The following is a 26936-nucleotide window of genomic DNA, read 5'->3' on the forward strand; positions in this document are numbered from 1 at the left end:
AAGCCCCCCAGCCTGTGCCACGTTGAGGTTCGAGGAGACCGCTGTGCCGCCTTAGCCTCTCAGTCCCACTCTCTTCGACATGTCGTTACCATGATATCTCCCATTCGGTTGCAGGGACGACCGCTTGACGAGTCCCGAGGTGCGGCATCAGAAGCAGGCGACATGGCCGCGAGCCCGAGGTCAACTCTCTCTGCTCATGGTCGCTTCTCGGGTCGTCGACTTTTCCAAAGGAAAACTTTACCGGCCGCAAACAGCCTAATGAGGGACTGGCCGTATCCCCATTCCCTGAAATTTTACGCTCTTAGCGCCCAGGTCGCATAGTTCGTCGCCCCCATTGGCCGTCACTGCCTCATCACGCCGTTGGTCGCGTCTGTCACTGTCCCTGACGCGGTTATGGGCGTCCATATTCACAACCTGGGTCCGAATCAAGCCAACACTGCCTCTTCTTCGCCTGGATTTCTGGTTTGCATTGCATTGCACATTCTCATGCACTTTGAGCGCTTCCGATCTCTCGGGTCGCGAATGCAGCTGGTCTCCGGCAAGCGTCCTACTGGATATGCCAGGAAACAGGTATCCACCGCAAAGCATCGTCTGCTAGGGTTTGGTACTGCAAATTGTCTAGGTCCGTCTTCAAGCAAGTCAACACATTCTGGCGGTAAAACAGTATCAAATCAGCCGAGAGGAAACGATATTCCTTTGGTCGGACGGGGTGACAAACTGTCTGGACGTGGCAACCTCCATCTTCATGCCAAGCCATGCTATGGATTCAAGAACCCTGACCAGAGGTATCCGTCCGAGGCACCGAAGTACGCTCAGACTGACAGCGATCTTGCCGCTCGCCATGTGAGCTTTCCGTCCGAGATTTCCAGTGGGCAGTGGTTCGATGGCGCTTGCCATCGCTGCACCATGCAACCCCGAGACTCCACCATCCATTGCAATCAACGAAGTCTGACGCCCCCCTTGGACGAGGACTTGCTGGCCATTCCTAGGGCACCATGAGAAAAGCCTCAGGGTACAAGGAGATACACCAGGAGACTTCTTCCACACTTTCAAGGTCTCTCCCGGCCACATGCGGAATATGGCAAGCTCCACGCCGGGTTTTTGGGCATCCATTCGGCTTCAAGGGCATGAGCTCTTTGCGGCTAGAAGCGCGTATCATGGAAATCCGTGCTTGATCCTAAACCTTGGGCAGCTTTATTTTCACTGAAGAACTGCTCAATGAAGGCAATCACAGTTACTTATTCTGGAAAAAGGCGCAGCGATGGTAGCTGATAACTGGGTAGCCGGACGGCCTCGCTCTCCCGTCGGACTCTGATCTGAATTCCCCAAAGGCAAGCCCTGCTACACCCACGCGAGGTTTCCATAAACACAAATACCTCCTGGAGGACGGCGCCTTGTATTCGTGGTGTCTGCCTGCTCGTCAACGATTGGAGAAACGAGGCAAACCACCTGTCTTCAGTGATGGCGGTCCTCTGTACACGGCAACCTGCTGTCGCCATCTCCCCCGGCTCCCGCGAATCAAGGACGGCACAACCGGTCCGCGGCGTGACGAGGTTCTGCAGTTGTCATGGATTGCCAGTCTCCGGGACTTCACCGTTCAGTAGAGGGGGTGGACATACTGGAAGCCGCGGTGGTTCTGTGGAAGAGCTGCCAGGAGTGGTCCAGTGTGGACAAAGGCGGGCGTTAGGCCCTCCGCCGGTTGCGCCCGTAAGAACATCTTTCTCCATGTCGCATCTGGAACAGCGGCAAAACGGTCCCCGGGGAAAGAAAGAAATCCCTTCTGCCCCCTTTCCAGGGTCAAGCTTTGTGATTGCGTGGGAATGTCGAACCAGACAATGGCCTGAAAGATTCGCAAAAGGCGCAGCCGCCACCACCACTACCACGACCTCACCCATCTGCAGGATGGGCATACGAAGAGGGGGAGCAAAGCATCTCGAATCCTTCGGCAATTAATTTCAGCCCCCAATGCTGCTCATCTCTGTCCGGTATCATGTCTCTACCCGAGCCGTTGACTGCGAGGCTACAACCAACGGCCGTAACGATTGCTCCGGCCGTTTTCAAAAGCCGCTGCTGGTGTGCGCGCTCTCGCTACGCCTCTGTGGGGATAATCAGCACTCTAATCTGTACAAGAAGCTCGAATGTACATTGCCGGGGAAGCTCTCTCATCTGATCTCGAGTTGTGGGTAGGGCGGTGTTGAGTCAATTTCCAGTCTGGCCCACTCCCAGCACTGAACTGGTCATCACTACGGATACTACCCCTCGTTGAATGAATATGGTTACGTCGGCACAGTTTGGTGACGGATTTTGAGCGATGTTGTTCTTGGTAGAGGATAACGCCTCGCAAGGCATTCTCTTTCGATTTGGCCTTCTACCTTATAGCTCATTGATCACGTTGTTTTGACTGGTCGTCAATCCACGAGGCCACAACAGAGGCCCGAAAAGGCGGCCAAGTGCCTGCAAAGCCCCCTCCTTGCTGCCCCGGCGACTCCGGGTATCTGCGAAGGAGAAATCGCTGCCAAGAAGAAATTTTCCATGGGCAACCCAAAAGTGTATAGTTTTCGTGGTCGAGTTCAGAAGCTATCGCGAGGGCGTATTAGGGTGCCCAAGTGGTCATCACCGGCAGCCCCTCCAGCACACACGTGTTGAGGCCTTTGAGGTCTCTCTCTGCACCCCAATATTTCGGCCGCAGTATTGGAGCTGACGTCGGGGTGCAGAATCCTTTGCTATTTTCTGCAATCCTCCTCTTCCGCAACTACAGCATTCCCGGAGCTGCAGCTGCGCCGCTTGAGCGGTCAAACGGGCACTCACTTCAGCTTGTCTGCAGGAACAAGGCATTCGAAACGTCATGTCAACCTCCCGTCGAACTTGTTTCTATTTCGTATTCTGTCCTATTCCTACCTTGCGGTGAAAAAGCGTTCCAAGTGGCGGAGCGTCGAGCCCCACGGGTGAGGCTGTGAAGCCCTTCTGCGTGGGAAAGAAACACCATTAGCCAACAACACCAACGCCCAAACAGCCCCCAATGACTTCCGACCACGCCCAAAGCAGAAGACAGAACAGCCCCTTCGTGCTTCGACCAACGATAGACGACGGAAGCGCACCAGGAACCCGTCATCTTCTTCTCCTTTCGTATCCACAAGCATCAAACAAGCGCAGAACGTCCCATCAATACGTTACACACACTCGAAGCCATCGTTTCCGCGTCCACTCGACAGCCCCCTTCCCCCCTTCTTCCTCCACGCGATCGAGAATAGTAGCCAGACAAGATGCAGCCCGCCATAATCTAAGGTTAATCCCGGCCGCCACTCCCGCTGCCACGGGTGGCGCAGTACCTCGAGAGAGACAGAGACGTCTACGGAGCGTTTACCGCAGGCTGTTGGTAAAGCCCATCATGACTGGTTCTTTGTTCGCCAGGCTAGGATGCCATCACCCTCGAGTAACGTGCAATGATTCGTCCCCTTTCCATGATGACTCTTTTGCCTGATATCGTGCCTCATATCGATCCCTTCGCCAGAACGAAACGGCCTCAGTCACAGGGCGCAGGGCCGAGCGAACGAGAATTAAGAACACGGCGAATCAGAGCAGCTGGACCAACATCCCTCACGCCTTCGCCCTGGTTCGATTCTCTCGTCACCTCTTGGCCCCCCTAATTCCATGAGTGGAAAGTTGACAAAGTAGACGAAAGGTGTGCGTCTAGACCGGGAAAACCTGTCCATTCTTGCCTTCCCATTCGACGGGGAGTGAAAAGAAGGCATCTCTAGTCCCTGTCATGATGGAGATACCGGACGAACGCCCTCGCTCTCGTCCAAGCGAACCATAGCCCCCCCTCCCCTTTCTCCCTTCACCCCATGATCCCATCATCTCGCCGCCCCTCTCGCCAGCCCTACGATTCTCTTTCTGAACGATGAAACAAGCGACGATGGCGATGTTCCCAACGCCCTCGAGAAAGAAGATACTTGTCAAGCTTGTACCGATACAAGATACAGAGCCCAGACCGTGCTTGACTCCTTGACTCCGCGATGATACCCCCTCCATCAAGGCGGAGAGTGTCACAACCGACAGATACTCTCTTGTCCTTCTCTCCCCACCGCCGCGCCGATACAGCCACTGGCGGCCGCCGAACGAGACGTAACGGAAAGGGAATCCTGGCCAGTGTGCCTATGCTATTGATCATACATTATCAGGTCTGTTGGGCCGTCACATACGCGACCGGCGGCTCTCTAGCGAATAGGAGCTACCTCCGAGTTCCTTTGAAAAAAAGACTTCATCCCCCCTCGGTCAATGGAGTCCTTTTACGAGGCAAAGAAGGGGAAGGTGGTCGGTCTTGAGGGGGGGTTGGAGTCCTCGGACTTTCTCTCGATACCCGCTCCAATGCGACTCTCATTGCTCCATGTGATGATTGGGGAATCGAGCGCTCTCAGGTCTAGGGACCTATCATTCACACGAACGTGCCCATCGTCATCATCGTCGTGATCATCGTTCGTCCACTTCGTGATCGTAAGGCAGAACTGAGGGATACCATCCCCCCCCAAATTGCGTTTCTGACAAAGGCGAATGAATGGGGCCGTTGAGATTGAGCTGTTCTCCTCCTGACGCCCGCTGATGCCTGTTACGCTTGACAGTACCTGAGGCTGATTGATTTCCATGTGAAGGTCCATTTGGGAAGGATATGATCATGTCTTCCTTCGCATTGTGTACAGTCTCGGCGTCAGTGCGGTCACGATTATCCGTAGTCCGAAGTAAACTCAGAGGGGGCATCATCGGGAGACTGATTCACCGCTGGACACATGTCAGCCACCTCACTCATACATCACCATTGTTTGACGATGCATCCAAGGATTGGAGAGGGTTGTCATCGTATGCGTCAAGTGTTTTCGGTCTTCTCAGACACAGGCATTGACAGGTGTCACAGCAAAAAATTGCTTTAATTAATCTTGTTTATTTCGGAAACTGAAACAAAGCTACAGCTAATCACAGCGTTCTTTTGCGCAAGTGTGTGCTCGTGGAAAAGAAACCTACACCTTCACCCGCTATTGCCAATGCTTTGATGATCCCAGAAAGGAGAAAAGAAACCAGACACTAGAGCCTCCGAGGAAAGAAATGAAAACGTACAAGACGACCGCCGAAACCGAAGCCGCAACCCGATGTCGCCTGATCATATCGTGGAGCTCATTGTCGAATATACGCGTGATTATACCGTCATCAACAGACTGTGCTAGGAAACCCGAGATGTAAAAAAATGAGGCAAATAAGTGTAGTGTACCAACGAGAATCGCTTGTTGGTCGAGAGCTTCCATTCTGGGATACCAATGGCAAAAGCAGGTGTATAACGTAATAGAAAGATTTCCGTCTTTCGCTGGTCCAAATATATCCGGTTGCAATGCAGTCGCAAAGCAGTGATGTTGCGCATCTCGGAGCATGGAAGGATCGCTGAGAGCTGCAAACCTAGTCACTCATCCCCGGACCCCAACGGAGGGGCCTAATACAACGTCTGCCGAAGGGGCATTCACTCACTCCTTTCTGGCAAGCTGTGATCGAGCTGTCCGCTGCTTATCTGCAGATCTTGAAACTCGCCCCAACGTATGTGTTCTGCCTTCGTTCGCACTCCTGTGGGGATGTTATAACGCAATGGCTCTCCCATATCGTATCTCTGTCGACTTCTATGCACCCTCGAGTGGTTGCACAAAATTATAGTTGAAGTCCAAGAGGCCGTCTAGCATCCAATGCTGTGGGTCAAAGAAATCGTAGTTGGTCTCACCGTAGCTCATGCCGCTCAGCATGCTGTTGCTAGGTGGTTGACTTCCGATCCCGCCAGAGTTGCCAGGAGTGAGTGCTCCATTGGCAGCGAGCAGGCTGTTCGCTTGCAGTCCTTGGGTTGCCGGCATGAGTGTGCTGTCCAAATGGGTCGATGACGCTGAGGACTCGTTCGCTGAGTCTGGATTAGTAGGTTGTTTCATGGCTATTCCGGGTGGCACGTAGGTCAGTCATCACAGTCACACCGAAGAGAGACGTGGATGCAATGGCTCGAGCACTGGGTGGGGAGGGGATAGAGCTTTATAATTACCATCAATTGAACCTCTTCCTTGGGCTTGGTATTCTTCCCTCCATCGCCAGACAGAGTCAAATACAAGACTCATGCTATGGCGGCAGCGCACCTTGAGCTGTAAGGTGTCGTCAATGAGTAGTGGTGAATCGTCGTTGTCGTAGGAAGCCGTGCTGTTGTTATCGAGTCGAGCTCCGTTCCACATTTGCACCATTAGCTCTGCTAAACGCCACTGCAGGTCGTTGTTCACGACGCTCGTAGCACGAATGGCATTGATTGTCTGGTGGAAGAGATTGCGGCCACGATCGAAATCAATCGTTTTGGCAAAGAACGACCGCATGAGCTTGAGTAGGGCAAAACCCGCCGCGATCAACATTTGCTGGATGTAATTCGTCGCATAAAGCAGGATTGTTCCGGGAGAGTTCTGTCCGGGTGATGTGACCTTGTCGACCTCAAGAATGTTATCCAAGAAGCTTGTGGTAGCCCTCCAAAGACCCATGAGATCATCGATGTAGCCAGGTGTGGTACTCGAGTCAAAGAAGCCAGCTAGACGCAAATGGAGTGCTGCGGCTCGCATATGTAAGTTGACGATTGGTCCCAGATGCTGCGAGAGGACCGACGCCTGAAGTTCGTTAAAGTCCTTTCTGTAGACTCTCATCAACATGGCTCGATGTTCGTCACCGGCAACCCCGCGAGGATCGCTAGCGTTGCTGTACATTTCCTTGGACACCTTGTCGCAGAATCTTTCGACTTGGAGTCTAGCCTCCAATTCCGGGGTCAATCGGAAGGGACCATCTTCGCCTCGTCGAACGGCCAAGGTCCAGTCGTACAGGGTCGATGCCGGCTGGCCGTAGCCAGTACCAATAGTCTGAGCCACAATATTGCAGACAGCCCATGTTGACACACGGTCATGCAGCTGCTCTTTATTGAGGTCGACCGATACTCTGGAGAAGTCTTGACTGTGGTTTGGTCTATGTAGGCCAATACCCGTCGCAACCTTCATCATAACACCACAAAGAATGTGCGTAGGGTCAGCACTTGTCGTGCTTGTTGGCAGAGGCCAAGTGCATAGCAGACAAAGAGCTTTGACGACAAAGTAGCTGCTGGGAACATCTCCAATGGTTGACCACAGCAATCTGGTTAGAGGTCCAGATATCGAGGTCAACAACGTAGTGTCTGCGCTATACCGGCGAGCAGCAACCGAAATGATGGACCAAAACAAAAGGGCGTGTTGTTGGAAATACTGATCAGGCGTCTGTTGCGGGTTGAGGAAAGGCAAGAAAGGGTGGTAGTATGCGAAGAATTGACTGAAGAGCTGATTGACTGACTCCTCGGTCAGGCGTACGTTCTCCAGCTCGTGAGTGTAGCGTGGTAGGCTGTACGACCCTCCTCTCTTGAGGTGCAACAGGGAGGATACAGCCTCGTCGGAGCCCATCAGGGAAGGGTTTCTAGTGTGTGTGTACACGCTTGTCGCAACCGGGGATTGGAGGTCTTGTTCGTCCTCGTCGACGGTGTAACCCTGATTTTGGGCGCGTGCAATGTTGCGTCGCAATCTGTCGATTTCCTTTTCCATCTCGGCGTGCTTCGACCGCTTGCCTATGCGCTTGAAGTTGGACTCAATCTTACAGGAAAGCTTGAGGCGGTTACACCGTGAACAGCTCTGGAAAGGGTCTTGAACAACATCGCATCGCAACTATTCCAGAGGAAGCTTGGTTAGTGGGGGTGACTCATGTCATGATTCTGGCCGGTGGGTTGACTCACTTTCTGTTGTCGACACTCGTTACATGCGCGCTTGACGCCGGGCTGGCGCTTTTTGGAATCAGGCTCGCCATTGTCATCGTCGTGACCGGCATTGCTGCCTGGGCTGCTATCGAGGGCCATGCTGCTGTGCTTCCTCTTGGGAGGCCCATTGGGCGCATGACGGGCGCTCATGGGACTTGTGGGCGAGACGGGCGTCGCCCCGCCGGCAGAGACGACGTCCATGCAGGGCACGGGGGACGGACAGTCGCGGTGAGACAAGACAAGACACGGCACAGGCGGGCGCGGGTGACCCCTCCCGGGCCGGGCGTGGCGTGAGGTGCGAACGGAGCTCGCAGGAAGAACTCGGCAATCGGAGATGTCCTGGACGGTGAGCGAGACTCGCTGGGGCGGCGGTCCGGTGTCGCGACGTGCGTGTTGGAAATGTTGATGTGAGGTGGGAGCTGGCGCGGCCGAATGCGGAGGGCGGGGAAGAAGGTTGATTTTTGACCTGAGGAGCGAGGCAAGATTTGCAGTGGGAAGGTGGAAGGGGACCTCGTTGCGCCTGCCCAGCCGTTGGACTTTTGGAGGGGGACCAACGGGGGTGAATGGCTGGGAAGTGTCATCCCATTGGCTGGCTCTGTCTGCAGTTTCCCCGCCCTTCACCTTCTGTGCTTCTGCAGCGGGCGGGGTGGGTGACAGAGTCTGTGAGAGCACTGAGCAGTTCTGCCAGTTTACACATGACAACTTCCCAACCGGGAAATGCGCATCGGGAACTCGGACCCGACTTGTACCGGTTCTTGCTCTTCCAATCTGCCCAGACCGTGCCCGGGCTGCTGTCAGAATAGTGCACAGACAGGCGGGATACTCCCCGGCACCCCAACTCCCAAGCCTCCGACGCAGGAGATAGCAATCTGAATTGACAAAGATAGCCAAAGTCGATATTGACGATAGCTGCTGGTCCGATATCGTCCTCTTTCTCTGCCTTTATCCACCCTTACTCGCCCTGCATCTGGGGACCTGTTCCCACGCTGCCCACAGCGTTAATAGAGTAGCCAAGAGGAAGTCTCCATTGATGACAAGACAGAAAACCCAAAAGTGGAAATTCCAGGTGAAAATTGGGTCATCAGGCAGGTGAGCGCCAGCCTGAGTGGCTGCTCTGAGGTCAAAAGGCGTGGGACTGTGACTAATCACATATGGCGGCCATGGGATGGGCAGGTGCAGTGTGCAGTGTGCAGTTGCTGCTGCACGTTTGGCCCTTCCTTCCTGACATGGCCGTGGCAGAACTCAAGATTAACCTGCCGAAGAAGCTCATGATCAGACGAACACTCGTACCTGAGCAATTACGTGGAGAGACTGACTCGCGGATTTCCAGAAAATAAAAGTTGCTCTCCTTCTCAGTCGTCGTTACCTCTCTTAACTGCTCATCTTCAATATCGCCCATATCGCATCACCACCTACAAGTTGTAGCAATGCCCGAATCCGAAGCCAAGAAAGCGCCCAAACCGCCTCTGAAAGTCGGACTGGCACTACCCGCTGTCTATCAGGGACGCGGCTCTTACACTGAAAGCTCGAAAGGGGTCCGGGACGTCCAGTTTGTCATGCCGGGATCACGGCCTAAGCAAGGTGAGCGCGGCTTTGTTTCCCGATGCCCGTCGAGTCAACCAGATCGCAACTGATCATTCTTGCAGTCGATGTTCTCCAAGTAGACTCAACGGCTACATCGCAACCCTTTATTGACCCGGCTGTCTTTCAAAAATGGAGCGACAGGCCTTGATATCTGCGTCCCATCAAGTGTTTCTATAGAAACTCAAACCCGATCTTATCGTATGCACTTTCGGGATTGCGACTGTCCATCACTGTCTTGGCAGAGATGCTTCATCCCGGATCCGAGCGCTAGGTGGCTGTTCCGGAACCATTTTAGGCCCGGCAACAAAGCATGTGCCTCTGCCCGCCCGAGCCATCTGTCAAACTCGAGGCGCTCTAGTAAATAAAGTTGGGGAAAGATGAGCACGCGTGCGCTCCGGTAACTGTGGCCGGCATCTCAAAACCCCAGAATTCCTCCCCGCGGCTCAATTTCGACCACTCTGGGGTCCGATCCGGTGTCTGGTCTTCAGACCGTTCGGCTTGAGACCTGCTTGGCCATGATCCACTCTTCAAGGAAGATTGATGAGCGTCGGGATTCACGTGGGGCCAAGTCCTCGGATTTGGAGTTGCAACAGTCCCACGTCCAGTCAGATCGGTATTATCGAACAGAGGTTCCGCCACAACATTCATCCCAAATTTGGAATTCATCCAAAGACGGATAATTAGGATTGGATTTACTGCATCACCATCACTGTCTTGAGCACGACAGGATTCGCGACTGCACACAGGACGCTAAAGTCTCACATCTGAACAAAGTCCCAACTTCCAAAGTCCCAATTCTCAAGCACTTTCCGCCAACACCGTCAGCACAATGCGGGCTATCGGCCGGGGATGCTGCTCGACTGGGCGAGAAGTGTAGTATCCACCCTCCGGGTCCCTGCCCGGAACCGACCCACCATGCCCACTCCAACTGGGGTGAAACGGGGGACATAAGCCAGCTTTATACTCAGATTTCAAAGCAATTGGTAGAATTGGTTTCGAAGGATTGAGGGTGAGCATTTCCCTAGTCAGGTCGTCTCAGAGTTTCTCCCCGCGTCCACTTTCCGCGTGCGGGGTTCCGGGCACTAGAGGGCGTGGCGTTGACCATCGGCATATCGAAAAGGGCATGGGTTTGGAATTGACAAAGTGTCCCACGTAGGTCGGGTCGCTACCTTTCACAGCAGTATAAGAATCCAATGCTCAGCTGAACTTGGTTCACATTTGCCTATCTTTGAACCTACCTGTGTACTCCCGTTGCCTCCATCTACCTTACCTCAGTTCTGATACCCCTTATCAAGAATCTCGGCTCGATTCTCATACTCTTTTCAAGCCATGTCGACGCAAACAAACGGTGACACCCCAGCTGGGGACTACACTGTTCCCTTCTTCTTGGATGGAGAAAAGGTCATCGCAAAAAAGACCTTTGACGTTGTGTCACCCGCTACCGGAAAGGTCATTCACAAGTGCGGCAGCGCAACTGAGGAAGATGCCTTGGCCGCAGTTGATTCCGCGGCCAAAGCCTTCAAAAGCTGGAAGAAGACTACGCTCGGCCAACGTCAGGAGATCTTTCTAAAGGCTGCTGCTATCATGGAGTCTCGGAAACAGGAATTGGCCCGCATCATGTCTGAAGAGACGGGTGCTGCTGCAGGCTGGTCAGAGTTCATCTTGGGTCTGGGCATCGGCTGCCTCAAAGACGTCGGCGGACGCCTCCTCACCATCCAGGGCTCTCTCCCAACAACCAATGACCCGAACGTGAGCGCAATGGTCCTCAAGGAACCCTACGGAGTCGTCCTCGCTATTGCCCCTTGGTCAGTAAATCAGTTATACTTGTAAGTGATTAAACAGCTAACACCCAACCAGGAACGCCCCGTACATCTTGGGAGCAAGGTCAATAGCATTCCCCATCGCCGCTGGCAACACTGCCATTCTCAAGGCCTCAGAATTCTCTCCTCGAACCCTGGTTGAGATGGTTTCTTGCTTCCACGAGGCCGGCTTGCCCAAGGGTGTTTTGAACGTTATTGTTCACGAGCCCGCCAACGCTGCTGCAATCACATCATCGCTGATCGCCCACCCTGAGGTCAAGAAGATCAACTTCACCGGCAGCACAGGCGTCGGCCGCATCATCGCAAAGCTGGCAGGTGAGAACCTGAAGCCAGTACTGTTGGAGCTGGGAGGAAAGGCCCCGGCCATCGTATGGGATGACGCCAACCTCGAGCTGGCCGCAGACCAGTGCGCAGTTGGCTCTTTCCTTCACGGAGGGCAAATTTGCATGAGCACTGAGCGCATCATTGTCCACAAGAAGATCAGCGAGCAGTTCCAGTCGAAGCTGTCGGCCTCGATCGAGAAGATCTTCCCGTCGCAATCCGATGCGCCTGTGCTCATCAACGCGGTTGCTGTTGAGAAGAACAAGAAGCTTGTGAAGGATGCTGTCGGCAAGGGCGCTGCCCTCGTTGCCGGCGACGTTGACGCAGAGCAGACGTCAAAGACAAGGCTGCGGCCCATCGTCATCAAGAACGTCACAACCGACATGGACATTTACAAGACGGAATCTTTCGGCCCCTCCGTAGCGCTCTTTGAGGTAGAGACCGAGGAGGAGGCGATCAAGCTCGCCAACGATACAGAGTACGGCCTGACATCTGCCGTCTTCACGGAGGATCTGCGGACAGGTCTCCGCTTCGCAAAGGAAATTGAGTCGGGCGCCGTCCACATTAACAATATGACAGTCCACGACGAGCCTGGTCTGCCCCACGGCGGCGTCAAGTCGAGCGGGTTTGGCAGGTTCGGCTCCTCTGGTCTGGACGAGTGGGTGAGGACCAAGACGATTACCTTCCGCAATTGAAATCTGGTGGTGTGCTTTTCGTAGCGTTTAGATACCTTGACCCTGTCTGAATGGAAAGAAGGGGCTTATTTCACGGCTCTATCTGGTTCCGATGCAAATGCTATGTATCCGTTAACGATTTATTGATTTCCCTCGCCTCTTGCGGCACGACTGTATGACAACATTATTACGAATAGAACCCACGTGTCCCATAGACCAGAGACTACTCCGTAATTCTTGCTATCCCAAAATTCGATGAGGTGTCAATAGAGCGGTGTTGATCGTTATGAGCCAACGACGATCTTGGGGAAGCAGTGCCACGTGAGTGCATAATTCGACTTTAGCTACCTCGTTCAGTTACACGATCGGCGCACTCCTATTTCGCCCCTCCACCCTTCCAGAATATTGGGCAGTTCACGTTCCACGGTCGATCATAGGTGGGAAGCCACATCGGCAACGACTAGAGCCGCGACAACACACATGGGACCTTTCGCTTGGCGCAGGTAAGTCAACATGGACGTAGCTTCCGATGGCCTAATTGAGTTTCAGCCACTGGCGGAAACTGAATTCTAGCATGCTGCATAAAGACGGGCGGCATAATGCTGACAGCAACACTTCAATCATTGGTCTGCCATCGCGAGTACGCCTCCTCCCCGCAATTGCAAATACGGAGTCAGAGTTTGAGGGGAATTGCTTGCGGCTTCGTTGCCGTGGGTTCAGGAACGGAGATTTTGCCCTGCCGGAGAGTTCGCGATGTGTCATAATGAGTACGACAACTGCGCACCTCGATTCTTAACTCCCCGGGTGAGGTGTGTGCCCCTGAATAAATGTGGCCAGATGGAGGAGGACCCTATATCCCCTAACTCCCCTGGTGCCCGTATGATATTCAGGGAAATCGTACGTTTCCAATGCAAGAAGTGAAGCTGGCATGTGGCCCGAGTCTCTCCTCGTAGGCTTTGTGTTGAGATGCGCCGGCAGTCTGATACCCGAGTGTGTAAATACCTAGGAGCAATGAAGACGAAATGGAAAGGTCCAAATGCGAGTGATAAGGCGATTGGGCTGAACAGCAGTCGTCCGTGCGGACCCTGTCAAGCTCTCAGTGCAATTGACGCTAAACCCATTTGGTATACAAGCTCTCGGGATCCTTGCATCACAAATTCGAGTCGCATCTCGAGAATCTTCAAGGCCGACTGACATTCCCACTCCCGATTGTCAGCAATCCCGCACAATGCTTTCCGCACGGTCTCTCCGACCAGCCTTCCGTGCGGTACCGACCTTCTTCCGAAGCCCGGCAGCGGCACCGAGACCCCAATGCCTCCAGAGACGATGGTACGCCGACAAGAAAGCCGTACCACCACCATCACTGGCCGCCGCCGCCGAAGATGACCTTCCCGACCACCGCAAGCTGGGTATCCAGCAGGAGCTCTTCACCTCTTCCGTCTACAGCCCCGGTTCCCCGATATTCCTCCCGAACGGCACGCGAATTTTCAACCGACTGGTCGATTTCCTACGACGGCAGTACGTCCACTACGGCTTCGACGAGGTCATCACGCCAAATATCTACAAAAAGTCGCTGTGGGAGGTGTCGGGCCATCTACAAAACTATGCCGACGACATGTACACCGTCACCAGCCGCGCGCGCGCCCCCGAGGAGAAGACGAGCTGCTGCGGCGGTGCTCACGGAGACCAGCCTCACGAGGGAGCCAGCGGCGAGCAGGCCACCAGGCAAGCCGAGGGCGAGGACGACGACTACGGCCTCAAGCCCATGAACTGCCCGGGCCACTGCCTCATCTTCGCCTCAAAGAACCGCAGCTACCGCGACCTGCCCATCCGCTACGCCGACTTCAGCCCGCTGCACCGCAACGAGATCTCGGGCGCCCTCAGCGGCCTGACGCGCGTGCGCCGCTTCCACCAGGACGACGGCCACGTCTTTTGCCGCCCGATCCAGATCCAGGAAGAAGTCTTCAAGACGCTCGACTTCATGAAGACGGTCTACGGCGCGCTCGGGCTCGAGCAGTTCGACTTTGCGCTCTCAACTAGGCCCGCGGACCACTACATTGGCACCGACGCCGAGTGGGCGCGGGCCGAGTCGCAGCTGCGCCAGGCGCTGGAGCAGGCCGGGTTGAAGTACACCGTCAAGGAAGGCGACGGCGCCTTTTACGGCCCCAAAATTGACGTGATGCTGCACGACTCGCACGGCAAGTCGCACCAGGCCGGCACGATCCAGCTCGACTTCCAGCTGCCGCAGCGCTTCAACCTCGAATACCAGGCGCCCGCGCCGCATCTAGAGGCGCAGGGCCTGCCGCTGGACGGCGCCGAGGTGTCGCCGGCGGACCTGGAGACGTACGGACCGGTGCCGCCCGTCATGATCCACCGGGCCATCCTGGGGTCCGTCGAGCGCCTGATGGCGCTGCTGATTGAGGAGTACAAGGGCCGGTGGCCGTTCTGGCTGAACCCGCGGCAGTGCATGATCCTGACCATCAACGACACGGAACCCGTCATGAGCTGGGCGTCCGAGGTCAAGGATATCCTGACGGGCCACGACCGCGTGCGGGACCCCGCGAACCCGCGGCAGCCACGGCCGACGGGCTTCGCGGTCGAGATCGACACCAGCGCGCGGTCGCTGGCCAAGAAGCTCAAGGAGGCGAGGGAGAAGCAGCCCGGGTTCATTTTGGTCGTGGGCAAGGGCGACGTTGCGGCCAAGCAGGTGACTGTCGAGGCGACGGACGGTCCTTCAGAAGGCTCGGGAGCGGGCGCTTCGAAGGGAGCTCGGCAGCAGATGGATCCCCTGGCTTTGCTGGAGAAGATGCAGGAAAAGGTGGCGACGTATCAGTAGATGATGGTTGTTCGCGCGCGCGTCCGTCCATGTATAACAGATGTAGAAATGTACACTACCACTACAACAAACGCCGGCTTAGCGGGTTTTGTATTATAGTCATGATGAACGCAGGCCAAGCCTCCTCCAGCATTACTAGTCGTCTTGCGACGACGGACCACCTCCATCCACACTTCCGTTCCCAAGGTATATCCTCACCGGTCATTCTCAACTCCATGAAACAATCCCATTGAAAGAACAAAAAAAAAAAAAAAGTCAACAACGCAGCGGAAACCGGTTTAGTGTCCCATCACCTCGTCCTGTTGGAAGTGCTGTTCGCTTGCTGGTGGAACAGCGGTCTAGAGCCAGGCGTCAGTAACTGACAGCATAGTCTGATTGACACGAGTCCGCTTCCGCCGGGGGCTCACTCACCGCTTGTACTTCTCGTCAACCTCGCCGCCGGAACTCTCAATGCGTTCGACCAATTCCTGACGCTGTCTGAGCTGCTCCTTCATAAACTCCACAGTCTTTTTCAATACGAGACCCTCGGAGCGACCCTGACCTTCGAGGCCGGGGACCAGCTCCGTTAGGCGATCGAAGCCCTCACGGATGGCCTGGCGTCGCTTTTGCTCTGCCAGCGAGCAAGCAGTACGTGTTAGCGGATTTCGTCGAATGCGCCCAAGGGCGTGAAGGGGACTGTAGATGGGTGTATGCGCGCAACGTGTATGAAAGCTTTGCAGTTACTGTAAAGGGGGAGATTGTAAAGGCGCACCAGATGCGATGTGATTCTGCTTCTTCTCAGCCTCGGTCAGGCGCGGCTTCTCTTCTGGCTGCTCGGCATCCGCGGCCGCTGAAGGGGAATTGGACTTATTTGGGGAAGACATTGTGGCGGGCACATTCAGTTTCTATAGGCGCGCGGATGCAACAAACGACGGGGCAATTACTAGTGGAAGTGCTCCATGTATAGCAAAGCTGTCGGTGTCTTCACTCGTGAGTTGACGTCGAAAAGAGAGGAGGATGGGGTATATGTGAGTGTGTGTATGAGTGAAGGAGTTTGTGTGTGTTTCGCACGATCACATGCCGTTTCGCACCAAAGCTCTGAGATCAGATCCCCCTCCAGACTTTCCTCCGTATTGCGATTTGCGGGATTCGCAGAAAGCCACCAACACCCCTGTCCGGTAAGGTTCCTGCAGCACGTTTGTTTCCGCCCGCAGGGCTACGGATAGGTAGGTAGCTGGCACCGGGAACAGGAGCTGAACCTGTCGCCCAACGCTCCTTAGGGAAATACATACATGCCTTACCTTACCTTTTCTTACCTTGAGGTAAGTAGCGCGGTAAGGTAAGGTACCTACCTACCTAGGTAGCCACTCAGTAAAGACAGATAAGATAAGCCCAAGAAATCATCAACCGCGTGGATCTGGCGGGGTTGGCACGTCCCAAGCTTTCAAGGCTGTGTGACCTCATTGGCATTGGATCGGGATTGATTGCTCATCCAGAAATTCTACAGCTTGCGGGCCCACAATCCGCTATCTGTACAGAGTAGACCTCCTTTATTTCCGATAGCTGCACTTCGATCCCCATCCTCACTCCGTTGCATTACTCTACTTTCAAAAGAAATAAACCAGATTCTTCTGGATCGCCCAATTGACGCCGAATCTTGCCCATCCTCCGCACAGATCAAGCGCTTCACCCTCCACACGATACACACCTAGACGCCCACCACCAACATCACCATGGCCGACGTAAAGACCGCCTCCGACCCTCCACCCGAATACACAAAGGCCACCGAGCACCTCACCCGGCCACGAGCACCCTCCGCCGCAGCCGGCGGTCCCGGCGGCCCACGAGGGCCGCTGCCCCTCAACCTCCCCGTCCTCTCCTACCTCAAAACCAAGCGCGTGATCCTCGCCTCCGCCTCCCCGCGGCGGCGCGCCCTCCTCGCCCAGATCGGCCTCAAGGACCTCGAAATCACACCCTCGACGAAGCCCGAGGACCTCGATAAGTCCGCCTACGGGCCCTATGAGTACGTCTCCGCCACGGCCCGCCAAAAGTGCCTCGACGTCTACGAGACGGCCCTGCAGACGCACCTCGCCTCCATCCCGGACCCGGACCTCGTCATCGCCGCTGACACCGTCATCGTCACCCGCGACGGCCGCGTCCTCGAGAAGCCGAGGAGCGAGGCCGAACACATCAAGATGCTGCGCCACCTGCGGGATACCCGCGTGCACAGGGTGCTGACGGCCGTGTGCGTCGTCGCACCGAGGGAGGACGCCAGGTCGCCGGGCTATGAGATCTGCCAACACACGGAGGAGACCAAAGTCTACTTTGCGCAGGAGGCCAACGGCCTGCCGGACGACGTCATCGAGGCGTACGTCAAGACGAGGGAGGGCGCGGATAAGGCGGGCGGGTACGCCGTGCAGGGCATGGGCGGCATGTTGCTCGTCGAGAAGATTGAGGGCAGCTTCGATAACGTGGTTGGCTTGCCGGTGCGGCAAACGCTGGCGCTGGCGGAGAAGGCCATCTTCAAGCAGGATGAGGAGGAGGTTGCAGAGGATGAAGAAGAGGATTTGATGTGAGAGGTTTGCCCAAAAAGAAAATAGAGATGGAATAGGAAGACCTGCTACATACCCCCAGCCGCCTCCTCAATACGAGGAGGAAACACATTTAGAGAGGGCGCCGAAAGATGATGAGCTGCCCTGGTTTATGGCCTTCAAGTTAGATGATGAAATGAGCTTCATCTTGACATACAGCTAAAAGCCGTACATACTGCGTAACAATAGCTCGTGAGTGAATAACAATTGACGCGGGCTCAGTTGCCAATCCCAAGCAAAGACTACACACACTGCCAATGAGTAGTCACGTCATTGAAAATGCTGAACAACATCAACCTCTATACAGTGGCTTTTTGTCACCAATGGTAACGTAAGGTAGTCTTCCATCATCAACTAGGTACCTTTTCGCAACTTCTTCGCCGAGTCAGTAAGTCTATTGGCAAACATCGAAAACAGACCTTTGCTACTGATTATCTCTTTGTGCAGGATAACGTATCTACATCCAAATAGACGTGCTACTCAACATTGGGTTTGGAAAACTTAGTAAGATAAGCCCTTCCTTTCTGCCTCCTTGGTAGCTCGGTGGTACTTCTTCGTAACTGAAGATTCTAACTTCCATCCTTTAATGCCTAAATGTTTCCTGCTTCTGTGCTTTTGTCACGGTATTAGTTGGCATTCAGTGAGAATTCAGAATTTGGCGTCACTCACACAAAGACCTTCAGGCAGCCAAGCAGCATTAAATCAGGTTGTATCACCCTTCATCTGCACGGTTCATATAAGATGCAGAGGGCAAATTAGCCCATATGAAAGGACAAGGTACTGAGGCTACTGTCTCCATTCTACTCGAGCTGCCAGTCCATGTCAGACATCAATGTGGGCGTGGAATCTCAGGGAGACTGTGACTTTAGGGAGAGCTGACCCGGCATCTTTCTAGGCCCGTCGTCTGCTGATGTAGGACTTCGGTCCGAAACGACTCTCTGAGATTGGTTGCGCATCCTTACAATGGCCTTGGCTTCTCATCTGAGTAGTCCCTCTAAGACTACTACTATTCTGATCCAGAATAGCTTTTCGTTCTGTACATCCATACTCCACCAAATTATCAGCGATATGCCGAATGACGGCTTTCATGAATATACTGTCTAGAGAAATAACGGCTGGGCGGATCTTATTCACGGAGCCACACGATCAGAGTCTGACAAGACGGAGCTGTGCCTCCTAGTTCCAGACGCCACGGATAGCACAAGAGTCTCGGGGGCTGGAAAGCCACGAGCCCCTAAAAATGCTTTCTGCGGAAACGGGTATTACGCGCTTGGCAAGGGAGGGAGGGGGTCCCGTAGGTAGCCTTTGTAGCTGACCCGGGCCGATATGTAAGGGGTCGTCTGGCGGGCAACGGCGAACAGAGATAATGGTGGCTTCTAAACTACCGGTAAGTGTAGGTATCTCAGATGGTTCAGAAACATTATCAGGTGCTTGTGTGGTTGTGTAACACATACAGGGCGTTAGACTGACGCGATGGGCTTGGCATGGAATGGGGATATTCTTGTGTAACCATCCTATGAGAACGGAATATTGAGCCATTGAAGGGGGGGGGATGTCACTGGAAATGTGTAGAATTTCCTTGCCAAAGGGAGGTACGGTTGGTGTTTGGCTGGAGCCAGTAACTTATTCTTCCTTGACTTTGGATCCGACGGTCATTTGTGTTCAATCGCGACGTCGTCTTCTGGAATGCTTCTAAGTAGACCCCAAAGCTCTGATCATATTGTGTGTAGTGTTTATTCATGTAAAGAAAACTCCCTGACTCCTAGGTAACATTCAACGTCCCCAAACACGTGCACTGCGGGTATTAATGACTCCAATATATCTGTGATATCGTCCGTTGTGAAGTCGATGCCACCATCGGGTATTGCGTGTGCCTGTAACATGCTTCTTGATATCTTTCCCAAGGTATTGCCTATTAATATTAATAAATGATTTGCCATATCTCTGCATCATCGTGAAAAGCTTCCTCGCTTCAAGACTTTGTCGGCCGTTTGAGGGGATGAGCCTCCGTGTTGAAAACCCATTCATCCAAGCTCATGAGCTCCGGGTCGGAGAAGATGAGGTAAAAGTACTTCAACGTCTCAGCAAAGAAGAAACTCTCCATGGTGTCCTCCTGCCGCGACTGGCTATACGTCACATCGACGACGACAGCGTGGGCGTCGTCGGTCTGCGTAGCTTTTTGGACGGCCTCGAACATGTCCCACGCCATATCCAGCAGGTCCGCCTTGCCGGTGACCCGGTACAGCACAAAGAGGCTCTCAATGGCCTCGGGGCGCAGGTTGTAGTGAGCGTCGTCGATGCGCCAGAAACCCCTGGGCGCGTGCTGGCTGCTCTGCGCCACCCATTTCTGCTCGTCCCACTCGCACACCTCGACGGTGTCGCACTTTACGACCTGGGACTTTTCGGGCATGAGACCGCTCTTGAAGGACTTGTACGCCCACGCGCAACCCCGCGCGAGCTTGTCGCCCAGCTCGACGTCGTCGGGTATGTCAAAGAGCTTGCCCGCCATGGCGAACATGCCGCCGGCGAAGCAGGACAGGTGCTCGAGCTCCGAGATTTGGTCAATCTTGCGGAGCTTCTCGTTGACGATGGCGGTGCCGAGGAGCAGGATGTCGTCCTTTTTCGGCGTCATGGGCCGGTAGAGGAGGTGTCCCTTTGCAGCCTTGGCCGCGCCCCTGTACATTTTCTCGTATGCCGTGTCCAGGCCGCCGAGTAATACGTGCATCTTGGGGAGGTACTCGTAGAGCGAATCGCCGTCTCCGCCGAGCTTGAAGACGTTGTTGGTCGTCTGGAAGTCGTCGCGGACGTTGATGAAGTTGGGCCACATGCCAAGTAGCAGGGTCTCGTCCTGGATTCGGTCAAAGGCCTTTTTGATGCGCTCGATGGCGTCGTAGAACTTGAAGTCGCCAGTCAACTGCGCAAGCCTGGTGAACTCGAGGGACATGCTGCCGATGGAGGCTGCGCTCTGATAGGGGTCCGGCAGGACTTTTCCAGCGCGGAGCTCCTCGAAACTGAAGCTGTAAGGCGGGAAGCGGTTCGGCGTGTCGAATGCCGCATAGAGCATGTTGGCGAGCTCAACGGCCTTGTCGAGGAGGACTTGCTCCTCGCTGAGATCGTACGCGGACAGAAGTCCACCGAGGTACCGGACGTTGGTCTCGAAAATGTTGCATCTCGTCTCCGTCGCGTTGTTCCAGTCAATTGTGCTGATGTATTGGACTGCGTCATTGAAGTCGTCATACATGCCCATCAGCCAAAGAGTGTCAAGAGAGTCAACCAGGGTGGCACCCCATCCGTTGTAGCGATTCTTTCCCCTCAATGAGAGGGGTTGCAATTCGTCGTAACCCCAAGCATGCCTGGTGTATGATTGCCAGCTCTTCTTGAAGGCGTTCCGTACTTCATTGCGACGGGAGGCCATGAGACCAATGTCGAGGCCGATGTCTCGCTTCTTCAGACTGTCTGAACGGTCTGCGGCGAACTCATATTGTATCTTCGGAAGTGAGAGAGGTTGGCCGTTGGGAAGCCTCGTCATCTCAGCCAGAGGGACTGGATGCTTCTGTGGATGTGCAGACCAGTCATAGCTTTTCCTGATTGTAGGTTTGGCGATATCTTCGCTGCTAAGAACTTCCTCAACCTGCACCGGAGTATCATTCCGTAAAAGTAGAACCGAGAGCACTACAAAGACGACGAGCAGCGCGAGTACCCGGTAGGTCGGCGGGGAGTGGTTTCGCAACTGAAATTTGGCGACCATATTGGACGAAGAATGGACAAAATCGAGGCAGGAGTGACATACGGAGGACCAGGGTCGGCGGGAGGGGAAAATAGGCGCGGCAGACATTATGTAGTAGGAGCTGACTGTCGTCACTCGGATATCGACCGTGAGAGAGGACCTTTGGGGAATTTGGAGCTCCTGTTGCTTCTTGCGGCGCTTGACGTCTCGAAGGTCGGCTGTCACTCTGGTGCGTCCCTTTCCATGAAACACGAGGGGTGACCCATGATTTTGTGCTTGACTGCGTCCTTGGATTGTCTGTGCAAAGGGATTAAGGGGGGGTAGTCCTGTACGGATGGAGGGGAGGTAGATCACTCGGACTGTTAACGATTCGATCCATGTGTGATGCTATGAACTAACACGCGATTGGACCTCTTTCCCTTTGGGAGGCTGAGTAGACTTGGTTCGAACTGGAATGACGTTTGGCTAAGATCGAGGCTAAGGCAGATAGCTCTGGTCAACTCCGCGAATGACACGCAACATGGCTCCCTAAGCGTTGCACAAAATGCTTCCGGAAGAGACAGCTGTTTGGGGAAGAATCCAAAGCAGAATCCAAAGGGAGGACCACCCATGTCATTATGAATCGTTGACTAGTTCTCAGAGGCCGGAAAAATGTGCCATTCCAACTGCCTTAAACCTAGATAGAATGCTCACCACGAGTCGTCGCATTCTGACTAGGCAGGTAGGTGGAGGTGATGGCTCAAGCCAACAAGAGCGCGTTGTTTCAAGGCACCTGACATGTTTCAAGGAACGTGGGCTTTGGGAGGAAACTGACTGAACTGAGTTGACGTCGGCCGAAGGCGCATACGGAGTGGAGAATGGGAAGTGGGAAGAAAAGGCGACTTGTGGGGGAGAGTGGCTGAAAACGGCGGTCCCGAATCTGAGACAGATGGCATACCCCACCGGGCCGAGCTTTTTCGGTCTTTTCCACTTTTTGACGGAAGCAAATTCGGGGGGCCCTTCACCGTCAGCCACACTTTGGCAGGTCTGTGGCTGGAGCTTTACCTGCACTAAGGTACCTTGCCTGACCGCCTAAATTTTTCAAATTTCTGCCGCATCCCACCTTGCCCAGGCGGCCCAGGATCGTCGGTGCACTTTCGTCGCCTCTAAGGAACGGCCGACCAGCTTTTTTTCGCGAAAAGAGTTTCTGTTGTTTGCACAACCTCAACGCCAAACAATCATGTCTTCTATGCGCAACGCCGTTCAGCGTCGCTCCCACAGGGAGCGCGCTCAGCCTCTAGAGCGCCAACGTTTCGGCCTCCTCGAAAAGCACAAGGTTCGTCCAAGACGCTCTGCACCAGCTGCTCGTCGAGATAGTTTCACTAACTACCCATTCTACGCCTGCAGGATTACTCCCTCCGTGCCAAGGATTACAACAAGAAGAAGGCTACGATCAAATCTCTGCGCGAAAAGGCCGCCGACCGAAACGAAGATGAATTTTACTTTGGCATGCTCAGCCGCAACTCCATGGGTTCGCGCCTCAAGGACGGCAGGAAGTGGTCCGGTACCGTCGCTGGCGACCGCGGCAACAAGGCCATGGACATGGACACGGTGCGGCTTCTCAAGACACAAGACGTCGGCTACATACGCACCACGCGCAACGTCATCTCCAAGGAGGTGAGACGTCTGGAGGAGCAGATTGTCCTGATTGGCGGCATCGATGCGGCAAATCACAATGGCGACGACGACGACTTGGACTCCGATAGCGATGCCGAAGAAAGTGCCAGGAAACCTACCGGACCGAGAAAGATTGTCTTCCTGGATGCTGCCGAGGCGGAAGCCAAGGCAAAGTCCGCCGAGAAGGCAGCGATGGACCTGGACGACGAGGACGAGGACGAGTTTGACGGGTTCGATGACGCCGAGGGTGACGACGGCGACGAAGATGCCACAGAGAGCAGGGAAAAGCAGCTGGCGCGGTTACGACTGCAACTACAAAACGCCAAGAAGAAGCTCAAAGTCTTGACCAAGGCGGAGCAGGGTCTCGAAATACAGCGGGCAAAGATGGCCAAGAGTGCGACCTCGGGCGGCACGACGAGAAAGGGCAAGAAGATTATGGTCCGGGCGCGCAAGAGGTGAAAGGTTTCTCCCAAATTCAGCGTCTTTCAAAAGAATGGTTGGCGAACACAAAAAGCATGGTTGAAAATTGGTGTTTTTGGTTGTTATTTTATCGTGTCTTCATTTCAAATCCTAACATTCTGAGCGGCGGCTGTGGAGAAGGACGGACCTCCTCCAACCCTTGCTCAGAGAAGTCGTCATGCGATACCCAAGGACACCCCGGAGTATAGATCTACATGTACAAAGAAGGAATATCATCGCTCCCTATCCTATTCCTGGATAGGGGTCTCATAAGGAAAATTCCCATTATTCCATCAACCCCTTAAACAAACTCGTGAGAGACGAAACCAGTACGAGAACAATGCATCAGCTCAAAAGTGGTATCTCATTTCCTTCCTTATCATTCCCGTATTCATCATTTTGCTCTTTTGCTCGGAAGTCACTTGGACTTGACACCGACGCACCTCGCAAGCCCCTTGACAATGGCAGCAAGGGCTTTGAAGCCAATCGTCAGCAGCCAGACGAGGCACTTGAACAGCCCAGCCACGACCTTGAACAGCGCTCTTAAAGGCCAAGGCAGCCTGTCGCGCGTCTCCTTGCCGACCTGCTCCAGCTTCGCAAAGCTGCTGTCCTGGCTCTCGACGTCAATCTCAAACTCCTCCATCTTACCCCTGCGCGCGGCCGCCGCGGCCCTCTTCTTCTCCTCTCTCTTGCTCAACCGGCTGTCGCGGCCGCTGCCACCGACAGGATCGTGCGGCGCCGGAGGCGGCTCAAAGGTCTCGACTTTGGTGTTCTTCTCGTCCGCCGCCGCGACAAGCATGAGCGCCGCGACGGCGACGTCGACGATGAAGAAGCTGTCAATCTTTGCGGCGATGGCCGTGTCGACCTCGAGGTAGCCGCCGCCCGTGCCGTCGCGCGTCAGCTTGGCGAGGTGCTGCGGCGACTCGTGGTGCTCGAGCGTGTACTCGACCCGGCTCCAGGCTGGCGAGCGCTCGATGGTGACGCAGAAGGGGGTGGCGAGGGCCGGGTGGACGAGGAAGTGCGAGCGGGAGTCCTCGTCCCAGACGAGGCGGGCGCACTCCGTCTCGGCCGTCATGATGGCGTTCATGTCGCCCGGCTTGTCGAGGGCCATCTTGGCGGCCGCCAGCGGGTAGAGGAGGGCGACGAGGCCGTCGTTGGGCGGGTGCTTGCGGGATTCCTCTTCCAGGGTGGTGGTGAGGACTTCCTGCCAGTGTTTGCTCTCGGCGCCTTTGCCATTATTGCTGCTGTCCTTGTGACCGACGACGCCGGAGAGGATGCTGCTCGCTGACGAACTTGCCATGGGGTTCGGGGCCTTGTAGACCTTGGCCGGGTCGTGACGGCTGAGGGTGACGTATGCTGATGCAGACGTGGGATCGAGCCGGATGTTGTAAAAGGGCTGTGATGTCGAGGAGAGTGTGTACACGGGTGCGTCCTTCTCCTGGGACAGCTTCATGCAGTACACTCTGCCTTCTGAAGGAGGTGCTTTCCATCCGTTGGAGACCTTCCACAGGCTCTTCATGTGCTCATTCAATGAGACATTCGGGATGATGGGAGGCTCGATCTGTCTCCTTGGCCATCTTTGCGCTGAGCCCCCGCTTAGGGGACTCCTCATGGGAGGACTCCTGTGCTGATCATTTTGACCTTCCGCTTCCTGGGGATTTGGATACCATGTTGTCCGATTAATCACGGCCCGTGGGATATGAGTTGGGCTTGTTTGCGTGGGGAAGTAGTCTTGTTGATTGAGAGGCCTTTCCGGGTTATACTGAGGGAAGATGGATCGCAGAGCGGGTTGTTCTTGTGAAGACGACGATGGTTCCTCGGGGAACGGAAGCTTTGCTATCGAGCTTCTGGACCGCGTGCTGTTGTTCCGTACAAGCGTATGTGCTTGCGAGAAGGCCGTGTCTGATCGGGGCGGGATATCGGCGACGGGAGGGAGCCTTTGAATGGGCGATGCCTCCGTGGCCGACGGCGGGGGTAGGGCCGGCAGCTCGCGACTGCGCGGCGAGGGCTGTTGAAATTGCTGCTGTTGTTGCTGCTGCTGTTCACCTGATGGGGCCTGGCGGATGCTTTGTGGAGTTTGCGATCGCTCAACCGGTGTTTGGACTCTCTGTTGCGGCGTCTGTCTTCCGTGACGCGGTGGAGATGCTTGATCGACGTGGTGAACGCTCTCAGGAGACACAGCCCGGGGCCGCTCACGCGATTCCGATCTTCGAGTTCGAGATGCCGGCCTCCTTATTGTTGGGGGCTTGGAGTTGGGGTTCGGGAAGAGTGAGTACCCTCCAGAGGGTGGCTGTGTCGACGACGACATACTGGGCTATGCTGGGGCGGATTATCTCGAATCGAATGTTGTCGTTGATTTTTTTCCCCCGGTGTGTTAATGATATTCAAATCTGGTCACGAAATATGGGGGTAGGGGGAGTGGCCTGAAAGGAATGAAGAACAGGTAGTCCAGCTGCTACCGATGCATGATATCCAACCCAGTGGGCACCAAGCAAACAACAAACAAGTTTATTATTGCAGTACTAGGTAGACAACACAGATGAAAGGAAGAGAAATCCCGTGTAAACATACGACTACCAAAGATACCAAGAGAGTGTATATACGAATTACCTTACTCTCGTCCCTCCTTTGAAACAGCGGCACTACTGCGCGTGGTACAGGGCGGCAGGTCACCCACGGGAAGGCCAGTGTAAGCGCTGGGCTTCTCGACAGACGGGCCGCGGTGAGTGGGTGAACCGTGAAGCCAAAGAGAGGATGGAGGGGCGGCCGGAAGGGGGGAAAGGATGGTGGTGGTCGAAATGGGTAGACGAAAATAGATTGTGAAAGGTTGCAGGCTGGGCCAATCAGCCAGACAATCACACTGCATTCTAGGCGCCGAGACCAGGGTGGTGAGAGACAGGCGCGCGGGGTTGGTTCGGCGGGAGACTTCGTGCCATTGGCCAAGCTCCCCAAATTGGCTGGTACTCTATTGATCTTGTTGAACTCTGACCGCCCTTGATCTTTCCTTTGGGCTTGGGGTTTCTGGGGATTTGCGAGAATGCCGACGGTGCAAGGTCTTCGGGCATCGAAGCGAGCATGTAACGTGGGAAGCTACCCTGTCCTGGCCGGGGCCGTTGAGGCACCTTGCATCCGCCGATCGTGTGGGAAGTGCTCAAAGTGTGTGTCCACGTTCCACATGGCTTCGAAAGAGAAAAATCATCGATCCATCTCTGTGTCTACAAAGGTCAACTTTTCGGTCCAGGAAGTCATAGGTCTACCCGTGAGACAACTCATAGGTTTCGGTCTTGCGTCTTGTAGATTGATGAGACGGTCATGAGTAATCCTGAGTGCGCAAGCAACGTTCCACAGTGGAGGCGTCTTAGGGTACTTTGGTTCAGCGCCTAGCTCGAAGGTTGCCGTGAAGCACCAATGAGTGGCAGGAGGGCGAAGGCGATCGGGAGAAAGACCGGCCGTGGTCGGCTGGCTGA

The 26936-nt window shown here is 54.9% G+C and overlaps 9 protein-coding genes across 9 annotated transcripts; 5 read left to right on the plus strand and 4 right to left on the minus strand.

The window, feature by feature from the left end:
* Positions 1-4947: 4947 nt before the first annotated feature.
* HER10_EVM0002011 (uncharacterized protein) lies at positions 4948-8306 on the minus strand. The gene is made up of 3 exons (XM_035482878.1): positions 7802-8306; positions 6062-7733; positions 4948-5956 (listed from the first exon to the last, which is right to left on the minus strand). The coding sequence occupies exons 1-3, from the start codon at positions 8021-8023 to the stop codon at positions 5658-5660; spliced, it is 2193 nt and encodes a 730-aa protein (XP_035336940.1). The 5' UTR covers positions 8024-8306; the 3' UTR covers positions 4948-5657.
* A 751-nt stretch (positions 8307-9057) lies between these two features.
* Positions 9058-10582, plus strand: HER10_EVM0004804 (uncharacterized protein). Its single transcript, XM_035474436.1, has 2 exons — positions 9058-9403; positions 9469-10582. The coding sequence occupies exons 1-2, from the start codon at positions 9250-9252 to the stop codon at positions 9552-9554; spliced, it is 240 nt and encodes a 79-aa protein (XP_035337157.1). The 5' UTR covers positions 9058-9249; the 3' UTR covers positions 9555-10582.
* A 153-nt stretch (positions 10583-10735) lies between these two features.
* On the plus strand, positions 10736-12242 carry HER10_EVM0007742 (aldehyde dehydrogenase; the record flags this gene model as incomplete). The annotated part of the gene is made up of 2 exons (XM_035477287.1): positions 10736-11211; positions 11264-12242. The coding sequence occupies 2 exons, from the start codon at positions 10736-10738 to the stop codon at positions 12240-12242; spliced, it is 1455 nt and encodes a 484-aa protein (XP_035337388.1).
* A 1207-nt stretch (positions 12243-13449) lies between these two features.
* HER10_EVM0003330 (threonyl-tRNA synthetase) lies at positions 13450-15057 on the plus strand (the record flags this gene model as incomplete). Its single annotated transcript, XM_035473010.1, has 1 exon — positions 13450-15057. One exon carries the CDS (start codon positions 13450-13452, stop codon positions 15055-15057), a length of 1608 nt encoding a protein of 535 aa, XP_035337047.1.
* Positions 15058-15464: 407 nt separating this feature from the next.
* Positions 15465-15920, minus strand: HER10_EVM0004151 (helix-loop-helix DNA-binding domain-containing protein; the record flags this gene model as incomplete). Its single annotated transcript, XM_035473803.1, has 2 exons — positions 15465-15667; positions 15809-15920. The coding sequence occupies 2 exons, from the start codon at positions 15918-15920 to the stop codon at positions 15465-15467; spliced, it is 315 nt and encodes a 104-aa protein (XP_035337102.1).
* Positions 15921-16555: 635 nt separating this feature from the next.
* On the plus strand, positions 16556-17711 carry HER10_EVM0009354 (uncharacterized protein). Its single transcript, XM_035478844.1, has one exon. The coding sequence runs from the start codon at positions 16770-16772 to the stop codon at positions 17610-17612; it is 843 nt and encodes a 280-aa protein (XP_035337527.1). The 5' UTR covers positions 16556-16769; the 3' UTR covers positions 17613-17711.
* A 1647-nt stretch (positions 17712-19358) lies between these two features.
* HER10_EVM0008790 (glycosyl hydrolase family 47) lies at positions 19359-22118 on the minus strand. The gene has a single exon (XM_035478299.1). The coding sequence runs from the start codon at positions 21460-21462 to the stop codon at positions 19600-19602; it is 1863 nt and encodes a 620-aa protein (XP_035337477.1). The 5' UTR covers positions 21463-22118; the 3' UTR covers positions 19359-19599.
* A 352-nt stretch (positions 22119-22470) lies between these two features.
* On the plus strand, positions 22471-23513 carry HER10_EVM0012143 (uncharacterized protein). The gene is made up of 2 exons (XM_035481544.1): positions 22471-22669; positions 22741-23513. The coding sequence occupies exons 1-2, from the start codon at positions 22574-22576 to the stop codon at positions 23467-23469; spliced, it is 825 nt and encodes a 274-aa protein (XP_035337769.1). The 5' UTR covers positions 22471-22573; the 3' UTR covers positions 23470-23513.
* A 31-nt stretch (positions 23514-23544) lies between these two features.
* Positions 23545-26904, minus strand: HER10_EVM0007007 (uncharacterized protein). The gene has a single exon (XM_035476574.1). It carries the CDS (start codon positions 25775-25777, stop codon positions 23888-23890), a length of 1890 nt encoding a protein of 629 aa, XP_035337329.1. The 5' UTR covers positions 25778-26904; the 3' UTR covers positions 23545-23887.
* Positions 26905-26936: the final 32 nt, after the last annotated feature.

The sequence above is a fragment of the Colletotrichum scovillei genome (assembly GCF_011075155.1).
Source record: "Colletotrichum scovillei strain TJNH1 chromosome Unknown Contig00002, whole genome shotgun sequence".
NCBI classification, from domain to species: Eukaryota; Fungi; Ascomycota; class Sordariomycetes; order Glomerellales; family Glomerellaceae; genus Colletotrichum; species Colletotrichum scovillei.

Bases quoted from the DNA above. Each gene is read 5' to 3' on its own strand.
- HER10_EVM0009354 (XM_035478844.1), top strand. From the start codon at position 16,770: ATGGCCGACGTAAAGACCGCCTCCGACCCTCCACCCGAATACACAAAG.
- HER10_EVM0007007 (XM_035476574.1), bottom strand. From the start codon at position 25,777: ATGTCGTCGTCGACACAGCCACCCTCTGGAGGGTACTCACTCTTCCCG.
- HER10_EVM0002011 (XM_035482878.1), bottom strand. From the start codon at position 8,023: ATGGACGTCGTCTCTGCCGGCGGGGCGACGCCCGTCTCGCCCACAAGT. The intron at 7,734-7,801 runs GTGAGTCAACCC...CCTCTGGAATAG, and splicing joins ACGAGTGTCGACAACAGAAA to TTGCGATGCGATGTTGTTCA. The intron at 5,957-6,061 runs GTAATTATAAAG...CACCCGGAATAG, and splicing joins AGGAAGAGGTTCAATTGATG to CCATGAAACAACCTACTAAT.
- HER10_EVM0012143 (XM_035481544.1), top strand. From the start codon at position 22,574: ATGTCTTCTATGCGCAACGCCGTTCAGCGTCGCTCCCACAGGGAGCGC. The intron at 22,670-22,740 runs GTTCGTCCAAGA...CTACGCCTGCAG, and splicing joins GCCTCCTCGAAAAGCACAAG to GATTACTCCCTCCGTGCCAA.
- HER10_EVM0004804 (XM_035474436.1), top strand. From the start codon at position 9,250: ATGCCCGAATCCGAAGCCAAGAAAGCGCCCAAACCGCCTCTGAAAGTC. The intron at 9,404-9,468 runs GTGAGCGCGGCT...TCATTCTTGCAG, and splicing joins GGGATCACGGCCTAAGCAAG to TCGATGTTCTCCAAGTAGAC.
- HER10_EVM0008790 (XM_035478299.1), bottom strand. From the start codon at position 21,462: ATGTCTGCCGCGCCTATTTTCCCCTCCCGCCGACCCTGGTCCTCCGTA.